This window comes from Antedon bifida, chromosome 11, assembly GCF_963402885.1.
Source record: "Antedon bifida chromosome 11, ecAntBifi1.1, whole genome shotgun sequence".
Taxonomy (NCBI): domain Eukaryota; kingdom Metazoa; phylum Echinodermata; class Crinoidea; order Comatulida; family Antedonidae; genus Antedon; species Antedon bifida.
The window spans coordinates 1,695,745-1,710,015 of NC_136236.1; the positions used below are offsets into that span (position 1 = coordinate 1,695,745).

The 14,271-nt window shown below is 34.2% G+C and overlaps 4 protein-coding genes across 4 annotated transcripts in view; 3 read left to right on the plus strand and 1 right to left on the minus strand.

Annotated features, from left to right (window-relative positions):
• Positions 1-14,271, minus strand: part of LOC144856303 (sulfate anion transporter 1-like) — a 133,289-nt gene that overhangs the window by 52,807 nt on the left and 66,211 nt on the right. The window lies entirely within an intron of this gene.
• LOC144856164 (hyalin-like) lies at positions 697-1,538 on the plus strand. The gene is made up of 2 exons (XM_078714122.1): positions 697-949; positions 1,255-1,538. The coding sequence occupies exons 1-2, from the start codon at positions 697-699 to the stop codon at positions 1,536-1,538; spliced, it is 537 nt and encodes a 178-aa protein (XP_078570248.1).
• Positions 1,535-10,339, plus strand: LOC144856165 (hyalin-like). Its single transcript, XM_078714124.1, has 21 exons — positions 1,535-1,677; positions 2,848-3,032; positions 3,284-3,532; positions 3,700-3,948; positions 4,159-4,395; positions 4,618-4,863; positions 5,189-5,425; positions 5,545-5,787; positions 6,251-6,502; positions 6,594-6,695; positions 7,040-7,103; positions 7,310-7,418; positions 7,536-7,603; positions 7,808-7,928; positions 8,260-8,357; positions 8,739-8,847; positions 8,989-9,206; positions 9,294-9,360; positions 9,474-9,574; positions 9,769-9,937; positions 10,162-10,339. The coding sequence occupies exons 1-21, from the start codon at positions 1,535-1,537 to the stop codon at positions 10,246-10,248; spliced, it is 3,354 nt and encodes a 1,117-aa protein (XP_078570250.1). The 3' UTR covers positions 10,249-10,339.
• Positions 11,258-14,205, plus strand: LOC144856167 (hyalin-like). Its single transcript, XM_078714125.1, has 4 exons — positions 11,258-11,324; positions 11,790-12,023; positions 13,513-13,764; positions 13,925-14,205. Exons 1-4 carry the CDS (start codon positions 11,258-11,260, stop codon positions 14,203-14,205), a joined length of 834 nt encoding a protein of 277 aa, XP_078570251.1.

Sequence of the window (14,271 nt, forward strand, 5' to 3'; positions counted from 1 at the left end):
CTAATTTGACAAGAAACCTGTTTGGTCAATTGATGATCATGGCCTCAAGCATTTTTTTTTATATTTATTCTTTATCTAACTCTATATATATATATATAACTCTTCTTCTCTAAGTTATGAAATCGAGGACTTTATTACACAGTGTTTTATTTTACCTTTTTACTTATTATTTAGCTTACAGTTGGGGTAAGTATTATTTTTCTGTTTGTTTTATTCGGGTCTAGGTATAGATGGTAAATATCTGCCATTCTAAAACAAAAAGTACGTGACAATGATATTGTTCATCCAGCTGGTTTACAGTTTTGTTTTTTAATTGTCTTAAATTCTGACGCATTAAACTACTTCAGATTTCTTTTAAGCTCTACGCTTCTACATTTTCATGGTTTGAAGATGAATTGAGAACTTTGCAATATAACCATAGTGTTTTATACTACTTTTACTTAATATTTAACGCCCTCCCCCCACCCCCCCCCCCTCCACCATTATTAATTGTCGCAAATTTTAATGCAAAAGATAAGATTAAGCTGAGCCCTTCATTTCACCATTTTTAGGCCATAGGCCCCCTATTTCAAAATCATAGATCCGCCACTGCGCTTCGTGCAGTATATCTAGTATTTCAGTATTTAGGGCTTACTCAATGTTTTATTCATGTGTGCGGTTTTGCAACCATTAATCTTCATGTTCTTTACAATTTGCATGGTGATGCTAACACACTCCTTGGATACAACACCACCAGTTCTTGTCTGTGATCCTGTCGTTTATGTTTATACAAATCCTGGAAGCGATGAGGGAACGGTTGATATTCGGTCATTTATACAAGCAAATGATATAATAACAATCATTCCAGGACACATAATAGATTATCCGATTGGTCGAAGTGAAGAAATGTTCATAGTAATTGGCCCGTCTCTAAACAGCGGGTCATGTATAATTGAAATAAACGTGGAAGGTGAGTAATAGATGTACAATGGTGGATACTGAATGTCATTTCTTTTTCATTTTTTTGTAATTTTTTTGTAAAGTTTTATCGGATTCCATTCCTTTTACTTGAAATGTACACTATAATAAAATGTTCAACTTCAATTTGTATACAAATTGCAATAAAGAAAATTGATTGATTGATATCTCCACTGCGGCAATGATTCATCGTATTAAACATGAGTTTAACAATCTGATATTACAGCTCTTTGATTTTTGGAAATGTGCTATAAAATTCCTAACGTTATTGTTATCAATTAAATTTTACATTAATAGATAATGAGGCTCCTGTATTGAATTGCCCCGATGATATTCATGAGTTTTTACAAGGCGGACCAACACGACATTTTGACCTTAGTGACAATGTAACTGCAACTGACAACTCACAAGAGGTTGTAACCATCTATCCTGATCCAAATGTTGATCTCGGAGTTGGCGTGCATACTGTTGTTTTTACAGCAACGGACACAGCAGGAAATACCGATAACTGTACATTTACAATGGAAATTCTAGGTAAATATTGTTTTAACGTCAAAAGTTACGAAAGATCAAACTCATGAACTCCACAGACTTTACTAAACAAACCACTCAGACTACAGGTGCCACTCAGACTACAGGTGCCACTCAGACTACAGGTGCCACTCAGACTACAGGTGCCACTCAGACTACAGGTGCCACTCAGACTACAGGTGCCCATTTGTAAGTGCACACCTGGTTATGAACAAACTCAAAAGCTTGACGGTCAAGACTTACTGGATGGTCAAGACTTAGAGGACGACAATCATACGGATATTTTAATAGAACAAATAAAAGATTAAAAGATAAACTTGATATTATAATATTATGACGAATGAAAGAGTATCAGACAATTCAAAGGAATCTCATTTAATTTTAGTTTGTAGCAATATGGACGACAATATTTGTCAGAAAAAACAATATAATGAAAGATATTCACTCCACCCAAGAAATGTAAACAAAATATGCAATCAAGCTCATGACTATTATATAACGCTGCATCTTTAGCACATTTTTTTTTAACGTATTTACAGCGAAAAAAAACCCCAGAAATTCGAAAAACTGTAATTTGATGGCTTTAGTTTGAGGATTACTTCCAAATTAGTTTTTGTGCATTTTGTTTTGTAGTGTATGGAGATAATAAGAATAGTCGTAACGATCAATATTTTGACACGATGTTAGCTTATCAGTTGATTAAAGAAATAAGAGTTGTATGACAATGGTCGTCACTTGCCTTTTGTTTAATGAATTACATTACATAAAATATCCTCCCTTATAAGTCACCTGAAAGATTTGTGGTTATTATCTCTCAACTATTTGACAAGAAACGCTTTTGAACAGTTTATGATCCTCGACGACTCAAGCATAACGTATGTGCTTCTATACATGATGCAATCGATGACTTTATATTTTGTTTTATTTTACGTTCTTACGTTAGCATACAGTGTGGCGGCGAAGGGTAAGTATTCTTTTTATTTATGTGTTTTTAAAAAATCATACCGGATGTCCCATAAAGCTAAAACAGCTTCATTTTAATGGATTCTAGTCATTTCTGGTCTGGATCTGGTAGCTTCTGTACAATCGCCATCATAATAGGATCTCGTACAGGTTGCGCTCCCATGGGCATAGCTGGTTGCAATTAAGTTGCAATCTTAGCGATGCTGTCGATGTCTAGTGCGTCCAGTTGAGTTTTGAAATTAGTTAGAGTTGGTGCACATCAAGTTGAGTCGGGTAGAGCGTTCCCTTTACAATTTATTTAAATATAATTGAGTGTTTATTAATCCCTATTCAAAATACAACACCACCGGTACTTACATGCCAACCTGTCGTTAATATTTCTACAAATCCTGGAAGCGACAAGGGAACGGTTGATTTTATATCATTAGGCCTAGTATCAGGAACAGACGATCAGTCAAATATTGTATCAATTAAACCAAGACTTATAATAGATTATCCGATTGGAAAAAGTGAACAAATTTTCACAGGAACTGATCTATCTGGAAATAGCGAGTCATGTACAATTGAAATAAACGTGGAAGGTGAGTAAAATAAATGCAAAAAGTTAGATAGGAAAGTCATTTCTTTTAAAAGGCTGATAATGATGATACTGATGATGATGATGACTATAATAATAATAATAATAATGATGATGATGATAATGGTAATAATGATGATGAAAATGATGATGATTAAATAAAAGAAAAGAAAGAAAAGACATAATAATGATGATGATTTTGGAAATGTGCTATGTAAATCGAAACGTTATTGTTATTACTTTTTACAATAATAGATAATGAGGCTCCTGTATTGAATTGCCCCGGTGACATCCAGGACTTTTTACAAGATGGACCAACACGACACTATGATCTTGGTGACAGTTTCAGTGTAACTGATAACTCAGGAGAAGTTCCAGCCATCAATCCTGATCCTAAAGTGTTGTTTCCTCTTGATCTCGGAGTTGGCGTGCTGTTGGCTTTTTTTGAAGCAATGGACTCAGCAGGAAATGAAGGTACCTGTACATTTACAATTGAAGTTATAGGTAAGTAGCAGAGTCCACGTAAAAATCCAAAGTTATTAAAGAGCAAACTTTGCATACAGAGGGAAAGGCCTACTCGATTCAAAGCTTTTGTTTAGTAAAATGTATCGCGTTTAGAAACCAAACTTACAGCTCACTTTGCAAATAAGTATCGATTAATCAATTTACAGATCTAACACCACCTGCACTTTCATGTCCACCTGCTGGTCATTTCACTACCGATCATGGAAGCGCCGTAGTTACCATTGACTATTCAGATGAAATAAACGCAACTGATAACTCGGGACAAGTAGACGTAAGGCCTCGTCCAAATGACGTATTCCCCATGGATTTTCCGATTGGACAAACTGAAAAGAATTTTAGAGCAAAGGACCCGAGTGAAAATTCAGTCACTTGTTTGGTGTTAATAACTGTTGAAGGTGAACATAAATAGATACGTAAAAAAAAAAAAAAAAAATAACCAACAAAATAAAGAATTGTTCTACCGAATGTTTATGTGTATATACTTTGATTACTTTTGTTGTTTTTTACTGCCATTTTTTGCAATTTCTCAATTTGACCTTTGACTTATTTTATTATTTATTACTTATTTAAACTCTGATAAACAAATCATTAATATCAATTAATAGATAACGAGCCACCATCTTGTCCACCTGGTAGTAGTAATTTTACTACCGATCCTGGAAGCGACAGAGCTACGGTTGATTTCTTAACTACATTTTACCCAGCTGATAATTCCGGACAAGTTTTTGGTAATTTTACAACAATGGTTGGTTTTTATCCAATTGGAAAAAGCGTGGAAACTTTAGTTGTAACTGACCCAAGTGGAAACACTGTCGAGTGTACTGTTCAAATAAACGTCCGAGGTGAGTGATTAAAATAATATATCGGATAAAGAAAGTAGGAGCAAAAATTACGTCGAATGACGATGATAAGACGTGCTTCCGATATATCTTTCCAGTGTGGTACGAATATGATATCCTTTAACAGTAACTGCCTCACCAGTAAGAATTGTTCATTATTAATATTATTTGATTGATTTTAATACTTAATGTTAAATTTTGATTAATAAAACTGTACATTAATAGATACAGAGCAGCCTGTATTGAATTGTCCTGGGGACATGTTGACACCCCTTGAAGAGAATGCAACAGTGAATATCCAGTTGCCGATGATAAATGCAAATGACAACACAAACGACACCCTTATCATTCGTCCTCATCCTGAAGATATATTCCCTGTTAATCTTGGAGTTGGAGACTTTTATTTTACCTTCACAGCAAACGACTCGTCAGGAAATGTCGGTAGCTGTGCATTTCAAATTATAATTTTAGGTAACTCAGCCTGTAGACCAATTTATTCGTGTGAATTGAAAGCGTTAACTAAATGCGCATGCGTATATAATTTACATATCCATATTATACTTTCTGTAATAAACGCGATAAATTGCCTCGATTAGCACGACTACATTCGCCTCGTGGAAAACAGGCTTTCTTTAATATCTATTTTGTTGATTGATTGTACGGTTCTGTAAATCATATGTACCAAACACCATAACATGATTCCCTCTACTTTATATTATCTTACAAATGTACGTTCTCTAACCAGGATGTAGTTCTAAAACAATGCAATATACATTTTTATTAATTTGTATTCAAGATATAACACCGCCTGAACTTGACTGTCCACCTATCTATACTGTTTATACCAATCCTGGAAGTGACAAGGGCACAGTTGATCTATCGAATTTAATAAAAGCAACGGATAATTCAGGAGAAGTGGAAATTCACCAAACTCTCCGAGCGAATTATACAATTGGAAGAAGGGTGGAAAATTACACAGCAAGTGATCCGAGTGGAAACAACGTGGAGTGTACAGTTGAAATTTACGTTCAAGGTAAGTATCAGATAAACGAAAGTGATAGTGGAAACATGTCATTAAACTAACCACTTTGATGCGATTGTTTCAAACATTTTTTAATGCGGCTTTGTTCTTCCTTATTTATCGATTAACAGATAGAGAACCACCTGTACTTTACTGTCCACCTGGAGGTAATTTCACTACCGATCCTGGAAGCGATGTTGCTACGGTTAATTTTACAACTACATTATACGCAACTGATAATTCCGGACACGTTTTTGGTAATTATACAACAACTGTTGGTTTTTATCCAATTGGTAAAAGTGTGGACACGTTCTTTGCAATTGATCCAAGTGGAAACAGTGTGAAGTGTACAGTTGACATCATAAACGTTCGAGGTGAGTGATTATGAAATGAAATTTTAATTAATTTTATTTCAGCTTAATATCAAGAATGACGTCAAAGATGATAGTAACGATAATCACTTACATGAGTTATAAACAAGGCCAACAGCCATAAGTTGCGTGCTAAAACGCATAGTGATACCAGACCGACCGACCGACCGACAGACCGACCGACATAGCGAACTATAGAGTCGCGTCCACGCGACTAAAAAGTTATATAAACATCCAATACAGTACGTGATTCCAAATACGGTCCATTTGAGTATCATTTTTGGCGCTATTTAGCGATGAAGCACCGATAGCTGCATAGCGAGTCATTACTTGTAAACTTGCACATTCTTACTCATACTTTAGCTTTCGGAATTTGTTATGTTCTTTGTGTGTTTTTACGGATGTATTGGAAAGAGTGACGTACATGTGATTCAAACAATTTCTTTTAATTTATGTAATATAACAGATATAGAAGATCCAGTGTTAAATTGTCCATCTACCAACATGAAGATTTATCCAACTACTGATTCTGTATTGGCATATCTAAACTACTCAGAAGTACTGACAGCAAAGGACAACTCGATGGAAATTATCATCTCTCCAAATCCTAATGCAACATTTTATGGAGGAATTGGTATTGGACAGAATGAGTATAAATTTACTGCAGCAGATTTATCGGGAAACACGGATTTCTGTGATTTTAGGTTAATGGTTCCAGGTAAGGAAACGTTCCTATCATTTATAGATGGTGAAGCAAACATTTAGCAGCACGCCATCACTTAATAAATTGTTTAATATTCTTATTACAGGTTACTTTACATTAGAAGAAAAACGCAATGTAACAAGCCCTGTATCAACTGAGCCATATAGTATCGTGTTTTGGGCATCGACTGAACACGCTGTAAAAGAAGGTATGATTTAATCATAGGTTAACATCTGAATACAATTAATATTCTTCAGATTTAATCAAATAACTGGTTACCGTTATCCTTACATTAGAACACATTATGCTCAACATCGTAAGATCATTGTTGTAAGTCAAATATAATAAACATTGGAACTATCTTCCAAAATCCAACAAAAAATCGTGGCTTACCTCGTCAGTGACACTACAAAGAAGCGCACGCGCGCGTACAAAAGATGTTTTAGTATGCGAGCGTCTATTTATGTTACCAATGTTAGTAACTAACAGTAACAAAATAGTAATAGTCCTATAGTTTACGATGGGATTCATCAAGATTATTGTATTTTTCAGATGGACCATTTGTTGTTAATGCAAGTTTAACTAAACTTTCGGCTAACACATTATTGGAAAATGTGTAAGTAATGATGAGTGTCAGCCTATAACACAAATAATAAATTCATTGCATATATTCTCTTAACTGTCTTCATTCATTGGTAAATACAGGCAGATGTGTCAACCTTATGATAATACATAATACATAAGAAAATAAATTAGATTTTTACGTAAATCGTGAATATATATATTCTTTTATTTCAGTATCCCAAATTAATTTTTTTTCAGCAATGGAGAGTTTTACAAAAGTGTGACTGACGTACTTAATCTTGATAGTTTTGATAGAAATTTTACAAAAATAAGTTTGAATTGTGAGATTTACTTTCCTACATTAAAGGTAAGATTGAAACATAGGAAAATTACAAGAAAAATTAAACACGTTTAAACTAAGTTGTAAAACATTTATATACAAATCAACTTAAATGTTTGTTGTTATTGTAATTTTTCTTTAAAGGAGAATGTGGAGGTGGATGAAAATGTACTTCCGGTTTGTCACTTTACAAATGATAAGTATCCTCCATCGTAAGTATCAATTGTAGATTAAAAAAACAATCTGCGCACGCTCTGAAACCAGATACGACCATGCGAAATCTCTGAGATTTCTAGTACTGAACAAGTATTTCGTAATGATATAAAGACATGGGACAGAACGTAAGCGACTCATACACCATAAATACAAAACTTACTTACTAAAGATTTACTTTGTAATTTTTCACTTTATTAAAGCGAGTGTTTATGGGCAACTGATGGATGTGTAACAATCTACGAAGAAGACTATTACGTAACTGGTGTGACGTGTAGATGTAATCATCTGACGTCATTTGTCATTCTCATGAAACCAAAACCGGTAATTTAACTGATACAATAGAACTCTTCCTTCAGAACATCGCGAAGGATATATACAGTACATATCTGTTTTATTAACACAAGGCCATGTGAGAGGACAGTGGCCCTATAAATGAATCGCTTTCTTGGGTACCAAAGGTTCCCCCGGTTATTAAAACGTAGCAAGGGGAAATAGCTTTATATAATTAGGCCATATGTGGTTTTGCTGTGAACTCATTCATAACTTGTTTCTGATATCAGACCCACTAATGGCTACTACCACACACAAACTGGTTGTGTATTCTTAGCTTTGTATAATACTTTACTCAATTGCTGTTTTCTGTTTAATAAAGAAATCAACGGATCAACACATGTCTATACTCACGAAATGTGGATTGGTAATCTCCAGCGTTTTTCTCATCATCACTCTAGTTATTATTTGTGGTTTTAGGTAAGTTACAATAATAGGCCTACCTGTGACATCGCTTAATCCTCGCCACTCTAATCCTTATACGTTGTGAATTTCAAGCTAACTGAGAAGAAGTACGGCACCACGTGTATTCAAAATGTAGACAATGCCGATGCCCCAAGTCTTTTTTTATTGTCTTTTTTTATGTCAGTCCACTAGTCGGCGTTTCGATTTTGCCTGGAAGTAACTACTGGCTATTCGAGAGCTATTACACATATGAAACGCCTTGTGTGCCAAAATATTTATCTTTTTACCAATATGAAATCGAAATACAGTCTATAGAACCTAGACTAAAGCTAATGGTACGAAATAAGTAATACACGATCGATTAAACGAATTAACATAACTATTTTCTAATTTCAGAGAATTAAGAAGTTCGGATAGATTTAGAATGCTGCGCCATTTGGTGATTTCGTTACTCTGTGTCAACACTCTGTTTTTGCTACTTGAGTCAGATGCTAATAAATCTCTGGTAAATATATCGAATGTCACTGACTTCACAGTTGAAATAAGTTCCTTTGAAAACTTGAATAGTTTGTAAGGTTGGTTGTAATAACATTGTTCTTCTTCTCGTTGCTTTTTTCTTAAACTTCTTTTTCCATTCAATCAACAGATAGCATGTAGTCTGCTGGCGGGATCCTTACACTATAGTCTGTTAGCGAGTGTTTTATGGATGGTTATCATATCAACCGATTTATATATCAAGATCAAGCATCCATTTCTGAACCATGAACGACGATTCTCGTACAGCCGATTTATCGGTTGGATTATTCCCGCCATTATCGTCGGGATAACTGTTGGATCAACGCAAGACAATTACGCATCTGATAGGTTAGTACAAAAATAGTTATTAACCAACAACAATGTTCGCCATGATGGTCATTAAAAAAATATTCCTATATTTTTTCTATTTTTTAGATGTTGGCTGTCCACAGACTCAGGGAGTATATGGGCATTCATTTCTCCAGTTTGCCTGGCTGTGTTGGTAAGGACATTTATTCCATTTACAAAGTTAACGAATAAGTTAATAATACCTAATAATGTATACACACAAAGAACATGTTTGGTGTTCTTTGATACAATTACTTTATTTTACAGACTGTACTTGTACAGTTATTGATAATTGGCTACGTAGCTTATAAGAAATCTCAACTACCAAACCAAACTGGAGAAGATGCCCAACACCTCAAAAGAATCAGGTTAGGCCAAACAATGTATACATGCTTTGTCTTTAAGCAACGGAATGTATGAAGAACATACGCAACTAAAGATACCTCATGATATGGTATCCAGATACTATTTGAAGAGGAATAGTTACTTGTACCTTTACGTTCGAAGCTTCTTTCTAATTTCAATGTAGACTAAATTCAATTTATTTTACTTAATTTTGTAGAACTCTATTTAGTGGCCTATTGCTCCTTACACCAACCGTTGGACTTTGGTGGATATTTGGTGTCGTAGTCATCTTCTCTGATTCGGTGGGCCTGGAATACATCTTTGTGACAATGAATTCCTTTCAGGGACTATTCATCGGGTTCACTCAGTGTGTTCTCAGCAAAGAGGTGATATATTTGTTCAATTTGTTATATTGATAATATTTTTACTTTCATCGAAAAAAGAAGAGAGAAAAAACGAATACATGAATATGAATAGCATAATTAGAGAAAACAAATGAAAAGGGGGAATCCCAGTAACAGAACTTCTAAATGTAGAAACCTCCTGTTATACAAACAAATTTAGAAAACAAATTTGAAAAGGCACTCAATTTTACCTTTTATTTTTGTAGGTGCGAGATATTGTAAGGAAATCATTCAACAACCGAGTAAAACAGAGCGAACATACAGTAAACACTGCAATAACTACCACAAACTAACAATCGAGTAAAACTAACAGCACGCGGATTACTCGCGTGTTATACATATCCAGTACACGTTTCATCTCACTTGTTGCACGAATTGTATCGACGCGCGAGTAATGTAATATATTATTGTTATTTGTAAAATGTAATATTTTAAATATTAAACTGTTTTAATTTTTAAACTAATAATAAATACAATTAAATGTATGCTTATTTCAATGAATGTCATTGAAGTGCGTGTAATATAATATTGTTGAGATAAACATTATTTTTTTTTGCATTTTAAAACAACTTAATAATAAAAAATGCTAAATACATTTCTACTTTATGAACCAAAGTTGTATTTACTGGTTATACTGTTTAGCTAAAGGTTTGGTATAATAGAAAAATTAAGCAAAATTAAGATTTCTATAAACCGGAAGCCTTTAATTTCGCTTCATGAAAACGAAAGCACCATATTGTTTGTAAACGAAACAAAGATGATTGATAATTTTTAGGCATCTTTTACTTTTATTTAAAAGTATTTACAGCACAAACAGAAATTTGCGAAAACTTTAATTTGGTGGTTTAATTTGAGAAAGAAAAAAACAACTTGTGCTTGATTACTTCCAAATTAGCTTCTGTTGCATTTTGTTTCATAGTGTATGGAAATAATAAGAATAGTCGTAACGATCAATGTTTTGTACTAAATAATTTTGGTGGCTTATTTATGATAAAATGATAGCTTAGTTGATTAGGTTTGGTCGAATTATATATATATCAAATTGTATAATTCAAATACTACTAGAAAGTTCGATTGGATCGATTAATACGAAATTACAATAAAACATTAAGAATGTATAACAATGGTATATTTGACTTTAATTACATATTGCCTTTCAAACTCATCTCAAATATGTGTGATATTATCTCTCAACTAATTCGTCAAGAAAGTAGTTGAATGGTTTTGGTGATGTAGATGATCTCGTCTCCAGCATAAAGTATACAGTATAAGTTTACCGTCTTTCAACTCAGTACTCTCATAATGAAATCGAGGACTTTATTTTACTATGCTTTATTTTACATTTGTACTAATCATTTAGCCTACAGTGGTGAGTATTTTTTAAATTGTACTTGCAGTCCTATTTCAGTAGGAATGAACCCTAAACGGAAGAATGTTATCAATTAATTTGAAGTAAAAATGCTTAATTGATTTTTTTTGTAGGACTTACTTTGTATTTTGTTCTGACAGGTAGATGAATTTTAAATTTAAATTTCAAATAAAAACACAAGTAAAGATTTAAAGATTCATTATAGGAATGAAACAACTTTAAACAATGATAAACGTTTATAAAATATATGCTTCAAATTGTGTTAAATCTACAACTTTGTATTGATATGCGTGTTATCTCTATAGTGAATACTTGTAGATGTTATGGCAAGCATACAAAGCGTGCAATATTAATTGCATTTTCTCACTTTTAAAAAATTTTCAATAGTAAATCTATCTGTACTTATTATTGTATGAGCTTTTATGAAAATGTGTGTCTTACGAATTTGTTTTCTTAATATTCAAGATATACTTGATTGTCCGTCTACTGTTAATGTCTCTACCGATCCTGGAAGCCACAAAGCTTCGGTCGATTTTAATAATATAATAGTAATACATCCAACGAACAGTTCAGGACCACTAACTATTACCCCATCATTTGGTCAATTTCGAATTGGAAAACACTACACTGTCTTCAGAGCTACTGATCAGGCAGGAAAATATGTAGGTCTATCGTGTACAATTGAAATAAATGTCAAAGGTGAGAATATAAAAACCAGGTACAGTAATATAATTGACTCTGATAATATGGAGAAGAAAATTAAAACGCAAAACTGCACGTGTTACCTTTAAATATTTCCACTAGAACGCAATGCATCGACTTAACGACGCAAGGTGCTGTACTAAGCTCTGTCAAAGTAAATCAAACTTTAGACCTGTGTGACAAAAAAGTGTGATGTGCCCATATATGGTAGTGATATGCTTAAATATGGTAGTGATATAACATCATCATGTCCATATATATATGGGCACATCACATTTTTTTGTCACATAAAGTTTGATAGTGTAGACAGATATTTAAGTAATCACTTGGAAACCGGCGACGCAAGTGCTTCAAAACGCAACGTCGATAAAGGGTCCGTCGAATCGGACATCGATGTTCCGTTTTCACTGCGCTCCACGTGGCTGTGCGCCAATCAATATGCGCGTAGTCGCGTGAAAACGAAACATTGACTTTCGATTGGATTTGTCGCCGGCGCTGGACCAGAACCGTGTCGGAACAGGGGTGGATTGCTATAAAACAGTCTTAACTGATGGTCTTACGTCCCCGATTAAAGCCGGCTTTATCAGATAGACGGTCTTACTAAAGCCACCCCTGTTAGACCATTGCTATAAAACAGTCTTAGATAAGACCGTGTAAAGTAACAAATTGAGGGCGTACTTTGCGCGTAGAATACCAAATAAGGTAATGTTCGTCACGCTTGTTCAATTCACAATCATAACAGTACGTACATTTCTACGCGAAAAAAATCTATTCTAGGCCTATATAAGAATAAAATCAACGTCATTATTTGATTTAACACTTAAAACTCGTTCAATTGGTTATCTTTGACGATAAATAATACGAAAAGCAACAAAAAGAGAGGTTTAAGACTGTTTTAAGACTCCTTCGAGTAGTAGGCTTTAATTTTAAAGACCGTTTACAGGTTAGACCGCGGTATAGCAATGGTCTATAATATAAGACTACTTGCTACGTCACGAATTATAGCCGGCTAAACGCTAAGACCGGTTATAGACCGCTTATAGCAATCCGCCCCAGAAGTGAAAGACCCTTAACGCAGCAACGCGTAGTGCAGCGCAGAGTGTGAAGTGAAAGTCTACGGCAACTAAACGTTGACGCAAATCAAGCAGGTTAAAAGCACAATTCAATTTGGAAGAAGGACATTTTCTTAAGTTAAGTCGGTACAACGCAATTAAGTTGGTGTGTTCTAGTGGAAAACCAAGCTTTAAATGATTCCCTATTTTTTTAGGCATAAGCACTATAGTATTAAGCAAATGAGCTGTTAAATTTAATTCACTTCATTGTTAACGTACGGTGTAATTTAAATATACTATAAGTCTACTACTACTCGATCACCAACGTCCAATGTTGGAATTATAATGATTCAATATAGTCATTTTTGTTTTGACCTTCATTAGGCCTACACATGACAAAATCAAATTTGTTTTTCATTAAAATTAAATATTAGATACAGAGGTTCCTGTACTTGACTGTCCGGGTAACCTTACCAAAGGTCTGCGTGTAAATGAGGCCACACGATACATAGAATTTGGAAATCCGGTTGGTGTCACAGACAACTCAAGAGAAAATCTCACGTCCCACCCGCATCCTGATATTTGGTTTCCTGCTCATCTTCGAGTTGGAAAGACTAGTTATACTTTCACAGCAAATGATTCATCAGGAAATGTCGGTAGCTGTACATTCACAATAACAATTGTTGGTAGGTAACAATAACAAAAAAATGGCCATTCAGCCGGTCGGCGGAAATATATTACAATCCACGTTCATGTCAATCGGTAATGTGACATGCTATAACATATAACATTGAGCCAAATCATTAATTGGAAACAATTAAATATATTTCTTATTGATTTGTGTAGACGTAACACTGCCTGTGCTTAATTGTCCATCTGGTGCTTATTTCACTACTGATCCTGGAAGCGACACGGCTTCCATTGATTATTCAGATGAAATAACAGCAACTGATAACTCACAACAAGTAGACGTAACGCCTCGTCCAATTGACGTATTCCCGACGGATATTCCAATTGGACACAATGAATTTTCTTTCAAAGCTGAAGACTCGAGTGAAAATGAAGTAACGTGTTTAGTGGTAATCATTGTTGAAGGTGAATATTCTTTGAGAAATAATTACAAATGAAAATAATTTAAACTTAAATGTAAACTTTCAACGACACCAGCTTGTTATTTGTTGAACAACAAAATT